This window comes from Alosa pseudoharengus, unplaced genomic scaffold (assembly GCF_046254945.1).
Source record: "Alosa pseudoharengus isolate Yale_2024_CS ecotype anadromous, Long Island Sound unplaced genomic scaffold, YU_APseudo_1.1 YU_APseudo_1.1_scf_8, whole genome shotgun sequence".
NCBI classification, from domain to species: domain Eukaryota; kingdom Metazoa; phylum Chordata; class Actinopteri; order Clupeiformes; family Clupeidae; genus Alosa; species Alosa pseudoharengus.
Genome location: NW_027468870.1, coordinates 32,082,676 through 32,101,468, shown reverse-complemented (window position 1 = coordinate 32,101,468; position 18,793 = coordinate 32,082,676). Strand labels below are relative to the sequence as shown.

The following is an 18,793-nucleotide window of genomic DNA, read 5'->3' as shown; positions in this document are numbered from 1 at the left end:
ACTTGACTTGCTTGACTGTCACAAAAAATGACTTGGACTTGCTTGAGACTTGAATGTTAAGGCTTGAGACTTGCTTGTGTCTTGCACATGTGTGACTTACTCCCACCTCTGGGTTTTTGTGTCCTTTCAAATTGTTTCATATCGTGGTGGGCCTATGTTGCTCTAACTTAGTGGTTCTCAAAGTGTGGGGCGGACCCATAGAGCGTAAAAAATAGGGGCGGACCCCACTAGTGGGGGATAGAGACATGTCAGGTAGGGCGCGATGAACAGGAGGAAATTATTGCTATTATTATTTGTCATCTTTAATATGCCGTTTGATCATAGATTCAAAACAAAATAGCCACACACAAATATAGGAGTCATAAACAGACCGACATATGAATTAAAATAGCATGGACCAAGACAGGAAATGCAACGTGGAACCATTTTTTTAACATTAGGCTACCATTTTGCCGAGTTGATGGGTCAGGTGGGTCTTGAAAATTCCCCACTTCCAAAGTAAGAAAGAAAAAGGTCTGACCCCATATTTCAGACAGAGAGTGGTAGCCTACTTGATTTGTGTAACCAAATAGATGTACAAAAAAGGCCTTTATTGGCACGCGTTCTCCTATAGCCTACTGCATATAATTTACCATAGCCTAGGCCTACATACATTTACAATTTTCTCATGGCTTGCAAGCCTGTTATAGGCTTATAGACGGTTTACGTGACTGACTGTTGGATAGCCACTTAAATAACAATTAGGCTACTGCATTTCGATATAAACTTTTAGGAGCAGACTCGTGTGTCATGTGAACCATGTGTCATGAGTGCTAAATATGTATTTAAAATCCAGGTATCGGCCCCTTGGACATGTGAGGGCAGTCATCTCTGCATGGTACTGAGGGCGGGGAAGGTTTCAGACAGGCGTGACAGCGCACAGCTATCTGGGAGTTTTAACCCAGACACACAGTCAGTAGTTAACGGAGACACTGAATGTTGATGTCCTGTTGAACACACACAGGGATGATGGGATTCACTGACGAAACCCATCACCTCCAATCCACATGGATTTGTAAGCAGAGTCATACATCTGTTGCCCGTGAAAACCGTGTAAGTAGTTTCTGAAATATGACGATTACGATGTAAAGTCAGACATTGGGAAAATCCTTTCTTACTATACCAAGCTAGATATTGTTTTACTACACCTGCGACAGACTTAAAACTATTTCAACATTTAAAGAGTTGTTGATTGCGATTATACTGCGTCTTCTTTCTGTTTAGTGAATTATTGCACAAGGTATTTCTCACTATGTCGCCTTCTGCTTCACCTTTGGGTTGTAGGGGTTAGCATTTTAATGTCAAAATTCAATACATTCTTAGTCTAAATTATGTTGGGGAAAATCGCTCAGTATGAGTCGTGAATGCTGAAGCGCAAGTGCCAGACCCTTTTGTTTGGAAGTGCATAGCAGAGGGCTTGACAGGAATTCTTCATCAAAAGTGCTCTAAATAGAACTACAGAATGTTAACAAAACTATTTTAACAACGTAATAATCAATTTAGTTTCTATCTTAGTGGATAGCATCAATTTATTTTTCATGTCAGCAAACATGCGCCTATCTGCAGCTGTTAAATATTTGTTTCGACATGCGTTTTGGTGACTGTATGCTATTTAATCACATAGTTCTGTTGTTAGGACAGATGCACCAAGACTGTAAATCTGAATGTGAAAATGTTATTTCTTCCCAGAAACCCAGTAAACTGGACAAGGCTGATAGTAGCTGTGGGCTAAGAGGGGTGGACCTTATTCCAAGTACAAAAACAGGACATCAGACCTCTGTGTTTACTTCCAGCTCCTACAGTATCTGAATCCAGAGTATATTAGATGGATCAGATGCCAGCTCTTCCTCCTCCTCCTCCTCCTCTCCCTCCTCCTCCTCCTCCTCCCCTACTTTCCCCATCGTCTTCCATCGATTCGCCAAGATGTCCCAAACTACGGAAGCTGAACTGGGACCAGATCCCGAGGGAACGAGTGATGGGACGCCGGAGTGTGTGGACTGGCTCGGACGAGTTCCGCATCGACATGTCCTCCCTGGACGAACTCTTTGGACAGAAGGCGAGCCATCCAGTGTGGAAGGGCAACAGGATCCAGATCGGAAGTCCCCAGGCTCTTACGACCTCCCAGAGCATACCAGAGCGGGTCTGTAAGCTATGGGAAACACTGCAAACTAAATATGAATGGAGATATACTGTACTGATAGCAGCTTTGTACTTTTTACAATGACCACAATTGTGCAGCTCAAAATAGGCTTCTGATATTAACTTGGATTTCTATGGCTTGTTTCTCTTCTGGGCCATTACTCATTTCTGTCATTGTCTTTGTAGGTATCAATCCTGGATCGAAAGCGCAGCTTGAACATCGGGATATTTCTGCGACATTTCAAAAGGTCAGTGGGGTCACCTTTTCCTTCACAGCTTGTTTATATTTTGTCTTATGTAATGCAGGTCTGAGTGTTTACGGTGTGTGTTCTTCCTCTCTGACCTGAAGCACCGTCCAGGAGATCATAGAGGATGTCAGACAGGGCCGGGGTGACCGCTACGGGAGTGAGAAACTGAATGAGCTCTGCAAACTGCTGCCGGACACAGAGGAGGTATGTGTCATGACTGTGTGTGGAATGGAAGTCCCATCCCATATCCTTCCTCCCATGCCTCTCCAGACGTGGGGTGGACTGAACTATTCGTATAAGTATGCTGCCAAGAGCCAAGTGGGCAGGCAAAGAGGTGATGAAATTTTGAGGCAATGTGTTGTGTGTTATTTGAATGAGGAATGTTTTACTAAAATTGTGCTTGTGTTTAGGAAAAACGGTTCAGGGCATTTCAAGGACATCACAGCCAACTGGAGCAGCCAGACTTCTTCTTGCTACTTCTGATTGGGGTTCCCAGGTACTGCAAAATGGTGGCTATGCCATTCGCCACATGATAATCATGCACTGTTTGATTCTCTTATCTGAATATTACCACATCAGCAGAAGCTCACTCACTTTCACATTTCCTGACATGCTTGATCAGTCACAGCTTGTCTGGTGTCCCCTACTGTATTTTGAACTTTAGCCGTTAACACAACATGTTATGAGAGCTGATAAGGGTCAATCAATGAGCATCTTGCAGTGTGCATGCCTCTGTCCCGTCCATTTTAACCATATTTTGTGGATTCACTTCCACCTCCGCGGGCATGCCAATGAAGATGTACTGATGTGAGGTCTGTCTGTTTCTCCCTCACTCTAAATGCTTTCCAAAAACCGTACCCTACAGCTTCCGCTTGCGTCTTGAGGCTATGATTCTGAAGGAGGACTTTGACCCCGCCATGAGCTCTGTCTGCAACTCAGCCCAGTGTTTGGTGAAAGCAGCAACAGGTCAGTACTTAGCAGCTGCGGATTAAAGGGCAATTAAAAGTCTCATGATGGTGGACTTCTCTTCTGTGTGGTGATGTGATGTTTACTATCAGTAGTAGTTTGAGGATTGAACTCAAAGACTGCAGACGGACATTGATGGTTTGTCCCCCCCCCACCCCCCTCTCTCTCTCTCAGAGCTGATGAACTGTGCTGAGTTGCACTCTATTCTACGACTCGTTCTTAAAGCTGGAAATTACATCAATGCAGTGAGTCCATAGAAACCCCCCCCCCCCCAATTTCCCTTCATTGTAATTCAGTTTGCTCATGTAATTGAACAGTGATTAATGTCTAATTATACTGGCCTAATAATTATCTCCTTCCTTCGTTTTCGTCACTGTTAGGGAGGTTACGCTGGCAATGCTGCTGGGTTCCATATCGTCTCACTTCTCAAGTTGGCTGAGACCAAAACCAACAAACCAGGAATGAACCTGCTGCACTTTGTAGCTATGGTAAAATAGTTACTTTGCTGTCATGTGTTACATAAGCGTAATCAATACATCCATATGTTGTAAATTTACATTTACAATTACGTAGATTATGTAAATGTAAATGATTTTACATTTACATAATCAACACATTCATATGTTGTTATTCCCTTTGCAAAAAAACACATCTACAACATTTGATTGATTGTAAATTTAATCAATGGTTTTTCATTAGCATTTCATAACAACTACATTATGTCAAAATTGTTGCATTATGCAGGGCAATTACTGATAAACTTCAAGGATGTCCATGTGGTAACATGAGCCACTGCGTCACATGACTGTGATATGATGTTAATTGTTGATTTGTGACTGTTTTTTTCTGTTACAGGAAGCCACAAAGAAAGATCCACGCCTACTGTCATTTCAACACAAGATCAGCCATGTGGAACCAGCTGCAAGGTATATGGATATGGTAGATGGCTACACATATTGTACTGTGTGTGTGCGTGTGTGTGTGTGTGTGTGTGTGTGTGTGTGTGATTTTATGTTTGTGTGTTTTTTATGTTTATAATGCTTATGTCTTTTCCACCAGACTGTCTCAGGATGTAGTGACAGAGGACCTCTCCCAGTTGCGGAAGCGGGTTGTTGCTCTTCAAGGTGCCACTCAGATCGAGGCTGATCTGCAGCAGCAGAATAAACTTTTTCTGCAGGTACTTGAACTACAATATCTACCCTCACCAAACATACCAAAGGGTTTTATAGTGGAGTGACGTGCATAACTACTATGCCAATGAGCCAGGCTCTTTGGTGGTCCATTCAGGGTGGTACAGGCTTCGTATGGAAGGTTATATTTAGGCATCAGTTTGCCAGTAGGGTAGGAAAAAACCCAGAGAAGCCTGAGAACTAAATGGATCTGAGAGCTCATTTAATTGGCTCTGGCATATCCATTTGGCCTCTCCCATTCAAGCAGATTTCCACCCAGTCGAAGGTTGCGGGGCCAATCACAATTGTTAATCTGATATGGGGCAGACTTTGCATGATGACAGACAGAGGAGCGCCACAGAAGTACTTTTGTAAACAACCACTGGCTGATGCTGATCGTGTCATCATTGAACAACTAGAGCCGTTTATTTTTGTTTAACAGAACAAACAACTGCACATAAAGCCTTCATTGACAAGTAAATCCGACAGGATTTACAGTTTGTTGTACCCATGGTAAGGGCCCTTGGAAATCGAAAATCAAAAAAGAGTTCAGAGTTCAAGTGAGAATTGGTCTAGATATGAGACAGGCTGCATGGAGAGTAGCCTTTCAGGCTTTCACATTCAAGTCAATAAGAGTAAGCCATCTATCTATCAATATAATTGAACTCAGTGCCTGTCGTGTTTTAGCCAATTGTGCTCCCATTACCTCCCAAAACCCCAGCAGTGGCATTTCAAGTGTTAGATGTTTTTGGCTCTGAGTGAAAACTGCTCTCTCCTCTGACTGCAGGGAGCGGAGAAGAAGCTGAAGGAGGCTGAGGAGGAAGTGAAGGCTATGCTCAGCGCTCGGCAAACCCTGCTGGACTTCTTCTGTGAGGACGAGATGACCTTTAAACTGGAGGAGGCCTGCAGCATCTTTCATTCCTTCCAACTGCGTTTTCATAGAGCTGTGCAGGTGAATAGTACTTACGATTAAAAGTGTGTTTTATGGTTTCATTTGAATGCATATTTGTGTTCTTTGTGTGTGTGTATATTTGTGCTGTCTTTGTTCAGGTTTTATTACTGTGCAGGTACTTTGGGTACACACTTTGTCACTGTTTTGCTTCTGACTGTTGTATTTATTTGCAACACAAATAAAATGGTCTGTGTTTGTATCCACCTTTGCTACTCCCAGGAGAATAAGATGCGCGAGCAGCTGGAGGAGAGGCGTGTTGAGCGGGAGCGAGCAGAGATGGCGAGAGCGAAGGTCCGAGCCGGGAAACGGCACTCCATCGCCTCCTGCACTGCCCTGGAGGCCGAGTGGGAAGAGGAAGCAAACGAGCTGGCTGCTACCCTGGAGACGACTCTGTTGAAGGACCTGTGCCACCCCTTCCACTACCGCCGCGCGCGGGCAGGCCCCGGCTCTCGGCCAGGTGTTGGCTCCCGGCCAGGAGCCGCCTCCCAGCCACGGCCCGCCTTGCGCAGCCTCGCCGAACAGGACTCAGAGGAGGCAGAGGCGGACCAACAACGGAAGCACATGGAGCTGACCGCACTACTCCTGTCTGACACAGATGACCAGAGAACCACCTCAAGGGAGGCAGAGACCGCGCGAGCCTCAGCCCAAATCAGACAGCCTTCCTCGGGCGTTCCCCGGCCGAGGCTTCAGGCCATGGTGTGCTCACGTCCTATGGTCGGGGAGACCCACACTCTGGTGAGAGGCCTGCACTCCTACAGGAGCATGACCCTGCCCCCGCCCAGAACACCACCTCTCAGCAGGTGCCCACAGAAGAGGGAGGAGAAGGAGACGGAGGAGGAGGTGGCGCAGGTGGCACAGGTGGCACAAGTGGCGCAACCAGCACTGCCGCCTGGGGCTGCAGTCACAGCAGTCCAGATAGGAAGCCTGCCCAGGAGGTGGGAAATCACCCATGCGAATAAGAATGCCAACCTGATGAGCAAGCAGCCCAGTCACCTGTGTGCTGCCCAGAAGACTGAGCCGGAGGACAGAGGTAGAGGCAAGGCCAACAACCCACTGCGCCGTCTGCTGGAGAAGGCAAAACCAGACCGAGAGAGGAGCAAGGAGAAAGAGAGGGAGAAGAGCAAAGAGAGAGAGATCGAGAAGAAAGACAAGGGGGGGGAGAAGAAAGAGAAGGATCAAGAGAGAGAGAAGAAGAAGAACAAGGAGAAGGAAAAGAAAGATGGCAAGAAAGACAAGGACAAAGACAAGAAGGACAAAGCTAAGTGTACGACAGAAGACAAGACCTTGAGCCCCAGTGACGACGTGGAAGCATTGGGAGGCCCCTCCACAGCCATATCCAGACTCCCAGCGACGCCGATGACCTTTACACATGGGAACTGTATCCCTCGCATGTTCCAGAGCTCTATGTTTACCACAGCGCGGGCGCTGCGCTCTGCCGTCATCACGGCCGCCGCCGCAGCCAAGCGGGACAGAAGCCGCAGCTCGACCCCCACCAAGGGCTTAGGATCCTGCTTACCCACACCTGTGCCTGCCCGGGACATTTCGCAGACCCGGAAGATGTGAAACTAAGGGAGTCTGTGCTTCAGCACATTCTCTTCTCTACTTTCTAGTTGACTGGAACAGCATGTCACATGTGCTGTGCTGAGAATACTTTGTTTACGTAAAGGTCAGGAGCAACATGTCTTTACACACCCAAAGCTGACCTCAAATCATACTGTTGAAGGAGAAAACATTCACAGATTTAGAACCCTGTCAGATTCAAAACATGCATAACAGTAAGAACTTCAAGACTTTCTTCATTTTATTGGAGGGCTTGGTGAACAACACTACCTCCTCCTGATTTAAAATAGTTGACTCTTGACCTTGTTTTTTGTATGTGTGTGTATGGTGGTGTTCACAAATTTCAAATCATTTTAAAAGTTTGAGATAAAAAAAAATCTCAGGAACCTAAATAACAAAAGTTAAGAATTTCAAATAAAAATGGTGGATATCATGTTGGAAACTATCTGGAATATGTGTGTGGTGACCATCTTACTGTAATCAACATTGTAAATGAGATTGGAAAACATGTATTGTCAGCTTATACTTGAGTGAGAGAGAGCAATGTGAAGTAGACAACACAATGGACGTGCTCCAAGTGTTGCTTTTGAAGTGAGATGTGTTGAGTTGTGTTTTATGGAGCAGCCACAAAAGATCAGAAACCATAACCGTTGTTCAGGAAGCCTTGGGAAGTAGGAGATGGCGGAAGAGATTGGGAGGAGAGTTTAACGCCTATCAAACTGGGTGGAGAACAGGAAAACTGCAGGAAAGGAATAAAGGGGATAAAAAAGGTAGCTGAGAAGTTGTTGTTGGAAATGTTGCTTTGTGGTGTGCAGTAGAATTTTGCAAATGAAGATGGCTGAGGAGAATGTCTTCAAGAAGTACACAGAAAAGTTATTGCTACATTTATTTTGACATATTTGACAAAGATATGGTTATTAAAAATAAAGAATGTAACCATTGGCTCCAGACTTGTCTGTTATTTTGGCACCAATAGGTGCACACTCAAAACTTGCAAAATTCCAGCATTTTATAATTTGGGATCTACACATACACACACACAAACACACATACCTCTCTGAATGTGTGATAGACCCACACATGTTTGATTTGTTTTGAAAGGTTGAGGTTTGTGACTCTCATGAGACAAGAAAGGGTTGTCATGTAATGAACAGTCCAGTTGCAGGTAACAGGATGGGGGATGTATTGCTGACATTTGCAAGATTTGCAAAGTAAACAACTCACAACTCAGATATCTATGCTGGATATTTCCCAATGCAGCTAAACTAGTCCCCCGGAACACCCGTAGTCAGGTAAGATCCTGTCATCTGGAACATGGACTTTGGACTTTGGAAATTGATGTGTTTTAGTATTTGGATTCTGCTAAGTTTTGTTATCAGTAACAAACGTTAGTGGAAATGGTATCAGGCTTAATCCACTTTATTTGGTGTGGCAACTGAGGTTAGTCCTTACCAAATCATTATACCCACTGTGGCCTAAATATTAGGTTTATCGTACATAGGCCTACGCAAAATGTCTATTAATACACAGCATGCACTTCTGCATTAATAAACCACTAAAAGGGTGTATTTTTTGCTGAAATTATAGAAATGAATTTTTTGCAACCACAAACAGACTGATCACATTAATTTCTGTAGACCAGTGTTTCTCAAACTTTTTCAGACCAAGGACCACTTAATCAATAAAAATAGCCTCACGGACCACCTAGCTAAAAAAAAACAAAGTAGACCTACTTCAACAGTAAATTACACAATAGGCCTACTCACTGATTGTCTTTGCACCTTGCTTATTGTGTCAGAGAATTTATATGATTTAAACTGGCATGCCTTACATAGGCAGTGTTGCAGAAATGTTTGGATTTACATAGCCTACAACTTGGTTCAATATTGCAAACAACTCATCTATATTATATTTTACCACGTCTGCTCACGGACCACTTGGGCTAGCTTGCGGACCACCAGTGGTCCCCGGACCACACTTTGAGAAACACTGCTGTAGACTTACATTATCAGTAAATACATTTATCTAGCACATTCTATCTAGCATCTAATTTCATATTTTTTGTCAGACTTTTTTGTTTGCTCATTGTTTGCTCCCAGAAAGTCTCTAGTGTTCACTAAATGGGAAACAAACATTATTATTGACATGCTATAATATGGGCATAAAGAGTTAATTATAATAAAAGTTTATCAGAATGCTTATTCAGAACAATGCAGAAAATACAGGTAAGAATTAGCCTAATAGTTTTTTCCCCTTAAAGTTGGATTACCACATTCTTTATTTCTTTAGTAGGCCTGAGCAACACCAAATAGCCTATGAGGTCCATTTTTTATTTGTTGACATGATGACTGTGATTATTTGATTTGATTAAGCCACACTCCCTTACAAAGAATTTACTTTATTGTGATCACCGGGTGTTACTCATTCATTTAAACTTTATTATGAAAACTAAAATGTAATGCCAGAGGAATTACAATAGTTGATGGAAAGCTGCTAAAGTTGGTGGGAAAAAAAAACATTAAATCACTTAATCTTTGAGTTCATACAAACCCTCGTGCCAAAAGACCTTGTGTGTCAAGGAATTACCAGTGCATGAAAATGCTAAAGTTGTGATGTAAAATATCATGTATCGTTAAAACAGATAATACAGAGATGGTTACTACGGTGATGCTAGGATAGACATGGTGGTTGCATAGCTTAATAAAAGTTAGACTGTTTAAAAGCTGAATGTAGATAGTTTAAAAGTTGTTGATAGACAGTAGATAGTTTAAAAGTTGTTGATAGACAGCTAGTTTAATAGATAGTTTAATGATAGTTTAAAAGTAGACTGTTTAAAAGTTGAAGGTAAATCGTTTAAAAGTTGTTGACAGACTGGAAGTTTAATGAATGTTGATATTCAAATAGTTTAATGGCTGTGTATAGGTAGATATTTGACGATAACTGAAAGTTGGAATGGCTCTAATGTTTGCTAGCAGTTATGCTAAGATTTGTAACTATGCTAACCATGCTACTTAGCTAATGTTTTATAACAGTGCTAGCAATGCTAACCTGCTAACCATGCTACTTAGCTAACGTTTTCTAGCAGTTTAATGAATGTTGATATTTAAATAGTTTAATGGCTGTGTATAGGTAGATATTTGACGATAACTGAAAGTTGGAATGGCTCTAATGTTTGCTAGCAGTTATGCTAAGATTTTTAACTATGTTAACCATGCTACTTAGCTAATGTTTTATAGCAGTGCTAGCAATGCTAACCTGTTAACCATGTTACTTAGCTAACATTTTCTAGCAGTTTCATGAATGTTGATATTCAAATAGTTTAATGGTTGTGTATAGGTAGATATTTGACGATAACTGAAAGTTGGAATGGCTGTAATGTTTGCTAGCAGTTATGCTAAGATTTTTAATTCTGCTAACCATGCTAATGTTTTATAGTAGTGCTAGCAATGCTAACCAATGCTACTTAGCTAACTTAACTAACATTTTCTAGCAGTTTTGCTAAATATGTTAGCAATGTTAACATGCTAACTATGTTAACCATGTTACTTAGCTAACTTAGCTAATCATTTTTAGCAGTTATGCTAACTATGCTAACTAGCATGTTAACTATGCTAACCATGTTACTTAGCTAATCATTTTTAGCAGTTTTGCTAAAAATGCTAACTAGCATGCTAACATGCTAGCATGCTAACTATGCTAACCATATGACTTAGCTAACTTAGCTAATCATTTTTAGTAATTTTGCTAAAAATGCTAACTAGCATGCTAACATGCTAACATGCTAACTTGCTAGCATGCTAACCATGCTAACTAGCTACAGTGGGTAGGAGTCATAGTTGATGACAAGTAACAGTTACAATGGCTAAACAGTTAAAAAGTTCAGTAGTTTAAAGGGTTAAATTGTTTAACAGTGAAATATTGTAGTGAGGACTTTTATTTTGAAACAGTTTTTGGCAGAGGAAGCAGTTTAACAGGATGTGTAGTCTTAATAGGGCCAGTTTGTATGCTTAAAGCCTGAGACTGGCAGTTGAGATCCAGGTGGCCTGAACACCTGCCATAGGATTCTAACTGCTTAATGGCCGTATTATGATGTCATAATCGGCAATGTTAAGTCTATGGGGATTTTAAAAAAGTTTTTCTTTAATAGTTTAAAAAGTATAAAAGTTTCAAAGTTGAAAAGAGATAGCAACCCGATCTGTTTGAAGACCTACGTTACAAAGTTTGAATGAAGTTTCTAAGTTAAACTGTTCAAGAGAAATTGCGTCTAGAAAAAGTGGTAAGCGGAATAATAATAAGAAGAAGTTGCCTAGGAAGAACATTACAGTGCATTTTCATGCACTGTAATAAGAAGAAGTAGAAGAAGTTGCCTAGGAAGAACAGTACAGTGCATTTTCATGCACTGTAATAAGAAGAAGTTGCCTAGGAAGAACAGTACAGTGCATTTTCATGCACTGTAATAAGAAGAAGCCATGAGATTTCAAGATAGTGGATTCCATCCACTATAATAAGTCTCGAATAGTATAGTAGGCCTAAGCTAAGAAAAACTAGACGTTTGTCTGTGTCTTAATAAGTTGTTATGAAACAATGCTCTATAATAATCAGCTGTCTTCCTACCACAAGAAGTCTGGCTGAAAACAGAACAACCCCCTCCACCCTCACCAGCCCGCCTCTGGAACTGTCGAAACTACATTTTCCAGCACCCATTATGAATGGGTGTGTTCTGAAGAGGGAAGTTCCCCGGATGTAACTATATTTCTGATATCGAGGGAGGGCGCGATTCCTGTGAAAGGCGGTGAGTTGATTTGCCTTCTTTATCCAGTTGTCTCTTTTGTACTTATTTTGTTGTGATTGGATTACTTAATTGTGTCATGCAAACGTTTGCATTTGTAAGTATCATACATTTGAAGTTGTTGTGAGTGTACTGGAACAACTGTAACACTCAGAAAGCAAAGAGCTAATTAGCTAGGCTACCATTAGCTTGTTAGCATCCTCTTTGGGTGTTCCACACAAACTTCCCAGCAAAGGATTCCTGCTAGCTAATATTTACGATTATGCCAGCCTCCTGGGTAGTTTAGCTGTCTAGGTAGTTTAATCTCCTTAGGAAAATTCAGTGACAGTCGGGAATCACTTTCCTTTCAGCTCATTGTGGTAATTATGCACTATAACTTATAAACATTAATGGTAGCCGTTAACGTTATGATATTCATTGTTGGAAAGAAACCATAACGTTAGCGTTAATCAAAGCAAACTAACGTTAGCCAACAGTACAATTATTTGGGAACTAATTTCCACGAGCATTATTTATTTTACACAGCTGATTAACGATTGTCTCTCTACAAAGTTTATTTGAGTGTTCGTGTTGGTAAAGTTGCTGTTTTAGTAAAGTTGCTTGGTCAGATAGCTTGTTAGGTTAGCCCGATACCAAACTTACGCCACCTCCCTAACCACTTAGCGAGCTGTGATTTGCTTATGTTTTCGGCTGGCCACTCAGTTTTCTTTGCTTTCAGATAGAGGTGCACTGACCACTTCAAGTGTAGTTTCTGTATGTCATGTGATTGTTAATTAATTGCCTGCCCATTTGTGATTGGAATTTTATCTACCCACACCATACCAAGTTTATGGTAAGCTTGAGGCAAAGTAAATCAAGTTGGCCACACAGTATGACTTTGCTAGCTGTTGACCTAATTGCCATCTGGCCAGTTGTGATCTCACAATCTTTGGATCGTAGCGGCGACATTGAATGTGAACACGAGTTGAGTATTTGAGAGAAAATAGGTTAGTTCCTGCATTTAATCTGACCAAAATAGTCAGTTGCCTTAACATTTTCAGGCAGTGTTGCATCTTTTCAGATTTGTTAATGCTACCAGCATTACATGAATATTTGAGTAGAGTTGTTTCTAGAAATTCTGTGAAAATGTATAATATTGGTGTGCTATTACATTTTTCCTATGTTTTTTATTGTTCTATTTCTATAGTGCCTCCCTGTTACACTGAAGTAGGGTAAAATGTGGACAACACACAAACTAATTTAGGCCTTCTTATTTAGGGACCATGATGGCTGTTTTAACAGGTTGTCCTTATTTACAGGTGCCCTAGGCAGCGTCACACTTGGATGACGGCATTATGCAGACCATAAAGTGTGTGGTGGTGGGTGACGGCGCAGTGGGCAAAACATGCCTTCTCATCTCCTACACGACAAATGCCTTCCCCGAGGAGTACATCCCCACGGTGTTTGACAACTACAGCACACAAGCCAGCGTGGATGGCCGCGCAGTCAGCCTGAACCTGTGGGACACTGCGGGCCAGGAGGAGTATGACCGTCTCCGCACACTCTCCTACCCGCAGACGCACGTCTTCATCATCTGCTTTTCCATCGGAAGCCCCTCGTCCCACGCCAACGTCCGGCACAAGTGGCACCCCGAGGTGTCCCACCACTGTCCCGGGGTGCCCGTGCTGCTGGTGGGCACCAAGCGTGACCTGCGTTCAGACCGCGAGGCGGTGGAGAAGCTGAAGGAGCAGGGCCTGGCCCCCACCACCCCGCAGCAGGGCACTGCCCTGGCCAGGCACATTGGCGCGGTCAAGTACCTGGAGTGCTCCGCGCTCCTCCAGGAGGGTGTGCGAGAGGTGTTTGCAGAGGCGGTCCGCGCTGTGCTCTACCCGGTGACCAAGAAGAACACCAAGAAGTGTGTGCTGTTATGACTGGCGTGTGAGTGAGTGACCTGATGTCCGTGTCTGTAAGGAATGGAGGAGTGTATGTGAAGGATGGAAGGATGATGATGATGATAATGATGATGATGAGGATGCCTTTGGTTGTGGATGTGTGTGTCTGTCCATTTGGACCATAAAGACTGGAGGGTTGAGGAGGACATGATGGGAAAAGGCCTCTCCGTGCACCAAACCAAACTCGTACCACTAGACAGAACCGGAAAAGGGGTCCTGGAACTCGCTGAACTTCTAATGCCTTTTCCCCTTTGATCCACCCCTCTCTCTGAAGATTGATTATGTTTTGTTGACACAGTGTCCTGTGGAATTATTGTTTTGCCATTGCCAAAGTGAAGTAATTTGCATTATAGCCATCTTCCAGACTTTTAAGTCAATTCACACTCCCAAGCAAATACCTTGTAGTTGGCCAGTTGCTATTTTGCAAAGGTCTAACCTGGCCACTATTGAATGATGATGCCATTTTTTATTTCTTTAAGTATTTGATCCCCAAATATAGGGTATGTGTGCTAGTGGGAAGAACTGACAGCAATGTGCCTTCAGAATCACACCATGCTCCTAAGTCCAGTCCTCAAAATCAGGAATGTAAAGCCTTAATACTCTTTGGGGCTTCTGGGCATGCTCTTCTCATTCATTATTTTTTCTTAAGTAGCTGAGTACATTTTCAATCAGCTCTACCCTGATGTTGCCAACAACCCCAACGTGAAGCTTCTCAAATCATGTGTCTTTTCTTAAGCTGTTTCAGACAGACTAATGCCTGCTCACCTGTGCTCTGTTCATGTGTTAGCTGAGCAGCGTATCCAAACCATTGTGTCGATTAACACAGACAGTCATTTATTTCTCTATGCTTTGGAAAGAATGGGAAAACGCATACCGTCATGGAACTGGCCTACGGTAGCTGCTTATCAGTAAACACATAAAGCCAGAAGTGAGCACTTATGACTGGAGCCCTCTGCTGAAACATCCACATGAGCTCCACTTATGGCATTTCCTGAGTAGGATACATGTCTAACCACATGTTCTCCTCACTGGAAAAGTATTCATTTCTGAAAGAAAAGATGCATGTTTTATGTTGCTTTTTCAGATTCCAGTGCAGATATGCTCTATGTTTTTGATTTAATAGATTCTCTTATCTCATATTGATGTATAATGACACTCATCATAATAGATGTCTGTGTTAATCGACACTACTCATACTCCGTATGTAGCGATAAATTGAATGCCCAAGTATTTCCAATGTAATGCCATAAAAGGTTAGTGCTTCCCCCAGTGAATTTTGATTTAGCTGCCAGATTTGTGGTGCTCCACTGAGAACATCCACATGTTAAATCATCTCTGTCGGTGTTAATTTATTCCACTAAGAGCAAAAGAGACCAAGCATTATCAGTGATGTAATGGTTAGAGAGAACGATCTGGGTTGACAAAGTTGTTTTCTTCTCCTAGTAAACAAGTTATCTCCGCATCCACCACAAGCCTCTGGTTGAGGGATGTCACTTGAATACCATTCTTCTGTTTACCCTGGCGATGGCCTTGTTTTTCCTGTTAGTGATGCGGAGACATTTCTCTTTATTCACAATTGTGAGAATCCATGCTGGTTAGATGAGGCTGCAATGAGGGCTTACTTGATTTAAATATGTGGGCCCTCTCCCCCCTGACTCTCCATTTTGGATGTTTGTAAGAAATCCTTGCATTATCATGATGTGTTTACCCTCTATTGTACATCGGGCTAAGACGCTTCTGCATACCGTTGCTGCTCTGCCTAAGCAGTCTGATCAGGAAAGCCTGGTGGAGAAAAACCATGTAACAAAGGCACAAGTCAGGAAGGCAGGGAAATGCAGGCGTTGGTCTTCGTGCCAGGCTACCCACATAGAGGGTCTTTTGAGTGGGGTGAATCTGTGCGTATGACTCAGGTCTAACTGTCTGTTGTTGTAATCCTTGCAATGGTAGCTTTCAGTGACAGACCCTGAACGTTCATCTCTGGACTGGACTTTGAGAATTGCCCTGCAGCCAAACAAAAGTGACGAGAGATGGACAATGACAGGAGGGGACAGAAATATTCTGCTGGTTTTCAATTACATCAGCACTTACAGACTGAGTGAAGTAATTCATGTATTAGAGAGTACTTAACCAGTGATCCCACACAATTTGCCCCGCAGCAAGAAGAAGGTGAAGCGGCTGTCACCTCTCCCTATAAGTTACTTTTCACAACAACTTGATGCGAACAAAATGAAACCTGAAGGTTAGGACTCTTGAGGCTGTAATGGAGTTTGCTCCAACATTTATAAGCCAAGTATAAATACATACAAAAGTGCAATTTTTACTTAGTATGTTTTATGTACATGTGTATATGTAATTGTTTTTTTTTTTGGAATTCACTGCCAAACCACACCTGGAAAATTAAATGACACAAAATTCCTGTTCCCACTTACAGTGCTACTGGTCACTATATTAGATTATCGCCAACTTGACTGTAGAAGTAATATTTGGACTAGCTGCACCAGATTTGTATGCTTCAAAACAACCTCATTTTTTATATTTGGCCTTTTTATATGTGAAGGTAAAATTGTACTCAGAAGGTTTAACAATACAGGTACTTTAATATTTAATCAGAAAATGTGTTTTGGATGTGTTTAATTCATTTACCTTTACCTTATTGTGCCACAGCAATTTAATGAGGGGTAGGAGGAGGCTATTTTTCATACTGGTTTTCAGGAGTGATGGCAAAACTCTTGCATGCCAATAAAATATATTTTAACGTAAATGGGTGTCAATAAATTAATGAATGACCTTCCTGAATCACAAGGCTACTTGAACAGTACAGAACTGGCAATTACTTTGCAAATGGTGTTTTAAAAGCTATTGGGAATTGGAACAATATTTTAGGCATGTAGTGATTTACTGAAAAGCAGTTGTGACCAGTTTTGTCAGAATTTTCTTTTCCAGCAATTTTTGGTCAGTCATTACCAGGGCACATGAAACATAGTTGGCATTTAGCACCACAGCCTGATAAGGAATAGCTTTTGGTTCCCAACTCGCCAAACATTGCGCCCAAGATTCTTACATTTTTGTGGTATATTGGTAAAGTGAGTAAAGTGTTCACATGGCAACTTGGGGAAAGGGTGCGAGCAAGACCTCAAGCACTTCCCAATTTCGCAGTGGGACAGCCCTAAGCCCTCACGAAGTTTGCAGGAACGTGCATCAAATTGTGAGTGCGTAAGGGGAGAGATTGGGATTTAACCTCTGACCAATGCATGTGGATGTGCATGTGAATCTGTACATTAAATCAGTTTGGAAGCTGCATCTAGTATGCAAGCTTTTTGCATTTACACACACACATGGCCACTTATGCACATACACACATAAATACAAACACATACAACTGCCCCCACAGACAGATATTCACATAGACATCCTCACACACTGGCACATTCACTGTGGCAGTGCTCACATGTTTGTAAAGATGCATATATGGCACACACACACTGGCACATTGTACAAATGCACACACCCATTACATGCACACAGGTGAAGACACACAAACTGACAGTTCACAGTTTGTAGTTTGTACAGACACACAGATATACACCCCCTCCATGTGCACACACACACAGACAAAACAGGCCCACCAAGCACTGGCCCATGGAACCAGAGATAACCGGGGGGCCAGGAGCCCCGAAAACCTGCATGAAGTAAGCCCTCAGTAAACCTGCACGAAGTAAGCCCCCTACTGATGCTAAAAAGCCTTATGGTAATTAACTATGGCACACACGGGCCCCCAGCCTGGATGTCTGATCATTAAACATAGTTAAAATGTATTTTTTGCAACATATGTGATGTCCTTGAATGTCTACAGTGTGCATCAGTGGCAGGGGCACTACAATGAATTCTAGGCTTCCTGACAGAATTATCATAGACCTGTTTCAGTGAGGTAGTGCATACAAGTTTGTGATCTAGAGAAAATGAGGATGAGTGTGGCTTAGAAGAAATATTTTTGAAAAAATGTTGAATGTACTAGACGAGTTTCACGTACTTGACAATGGTGCAATACAATTTGTAAGGCGTTTACACCTATAGTTTACACTAACAAATGTAGGATGCGAGCGAGTTTGACAGCGTATTTTGTTAAACGTGTACTGTCTTGTACTGAATCATATAGGCCCATGTTATCAGTTTTCCATAAAAAAAATGCTGATATGATGCAGAAAAGTAGTTGAGAGATATAGTTGAAATAAGTGGAATAAACATTAATACAAACTGCTTTACAAACTCATGGTTTGAACACTTTTTGCATCTGAATGATGTAGTTGTGTATGCATGTAGGCTACACTGGAATAAGGGCAGTGAGATGGCACCCAATAGCCTATAGATGCCCAACAGCTGCCTCAACTCAAAGGTCACTCACAGCATTGTGCACCCTCAGGTGGTCACTGCACTGTTGAGATGAAATGTAATAATAGGCGAGGGCAATTCATGTAGCCTAATGAAGTATAGCCTACATTCATAACACCAGTGACAGAATTGTTTTAGCGCTTGTGATATAAGATTATTGCAAAAATGGTCTTTATATGAAATTATTCAAATTAATAATGGGTAAGGAACCAAAAGTGTGTTCTAGCCTACCAATGAATGGATGTTCAATAAATGTAGGCTACTGCTGCTCTTCTCAGCTGACAAAATCGGGCATTAGTCTTTGAAATGAAAAGTGACTATAAGGCAAACCCGTTTGTCATTGATTTACTGTACCATTGGTTTGGTTTCTCCTTTTGTTCTCCCTCTTCTTTTTCTTTTTTCATCACCACAGGCCTCCTCTAGCAACTTTTTCAAGTCTGGCTTTGTATGTCTGTAGGTAGGCCTATGTTTACTAATCAAGAAAATGTATTGGTGGAATGTATATTTATTTTTAACTATTGTAATTCCTATCATTAAATGACAATAAAGGCATACAGTGTATATATCTATGGGCATACAGTATGATACAAATTACACCACCTCGCTGCAAA

General features: G+C 42.0%; 2 protein-coding genes across 2 annotated transcripts; both read left to right on the top strand.

Annotated features, from left to right (window-relative positions):
* The first annotated feature begins 971 nt into the window (after positions 1 to 971).
* On the top strand, positions 972 to 8,015 carry LOC143111478 (uncharacterized). Its single transcript, XM_076273718.1, has 12 exons — positions 972 to 1,092; positions 1,729 to 2,179; positions 2,365 to 2,426; positions 2,528 to 2,630; positions 2,837 to 2,922; positions 3,292 to 3,392; positions 3,567 to 3,637; positions 3,773 to 3,880; positions 4,248 to 4,318; positions 4,452 to 4,569; positions 5,349 to 5,513; positions 5,733 to 8,015. The coding sequence occupies exons 2-12, from the start codon at positions 1,865 to 1,867 to the stop codon at positions 7,074 to 7,076; spliced, it is 2,544 nt and encodes an 847-aa protein (XP_076129833.1). The 5' UTR covers positions 972 to 1,092; positions 1,729 to 1,864; the 3' UTR covers positions 7,077 to 8,015.
* A 3,779-nt stretch (positions 8,016 to 11,794) lies between these two features.
* On the top strand, positions 11,795 to 16,554 carry rhogc (ras homolog gene family, member Gc). The gene is made up of 2 exons (XM_076273505.1): positions 11,795 to 11,865; positions 13,161 to 16,554. Exon 2 carries the CDS (start codon positions 13,197 to 13,199, stop codon positions 13,770 to 13,772), a length of 576 nt encoding a protein of 191 aa, XP_076129620.1. The 5' UTR covers positions 11,795 to 11,865; positions 13,161 to 13,196; the 3' UTR covers positions 13,773 to 16,554.
* The last annotated feature ends 2,239 nt before the right edge of the window (positions 16,555 to 18,793 follow it).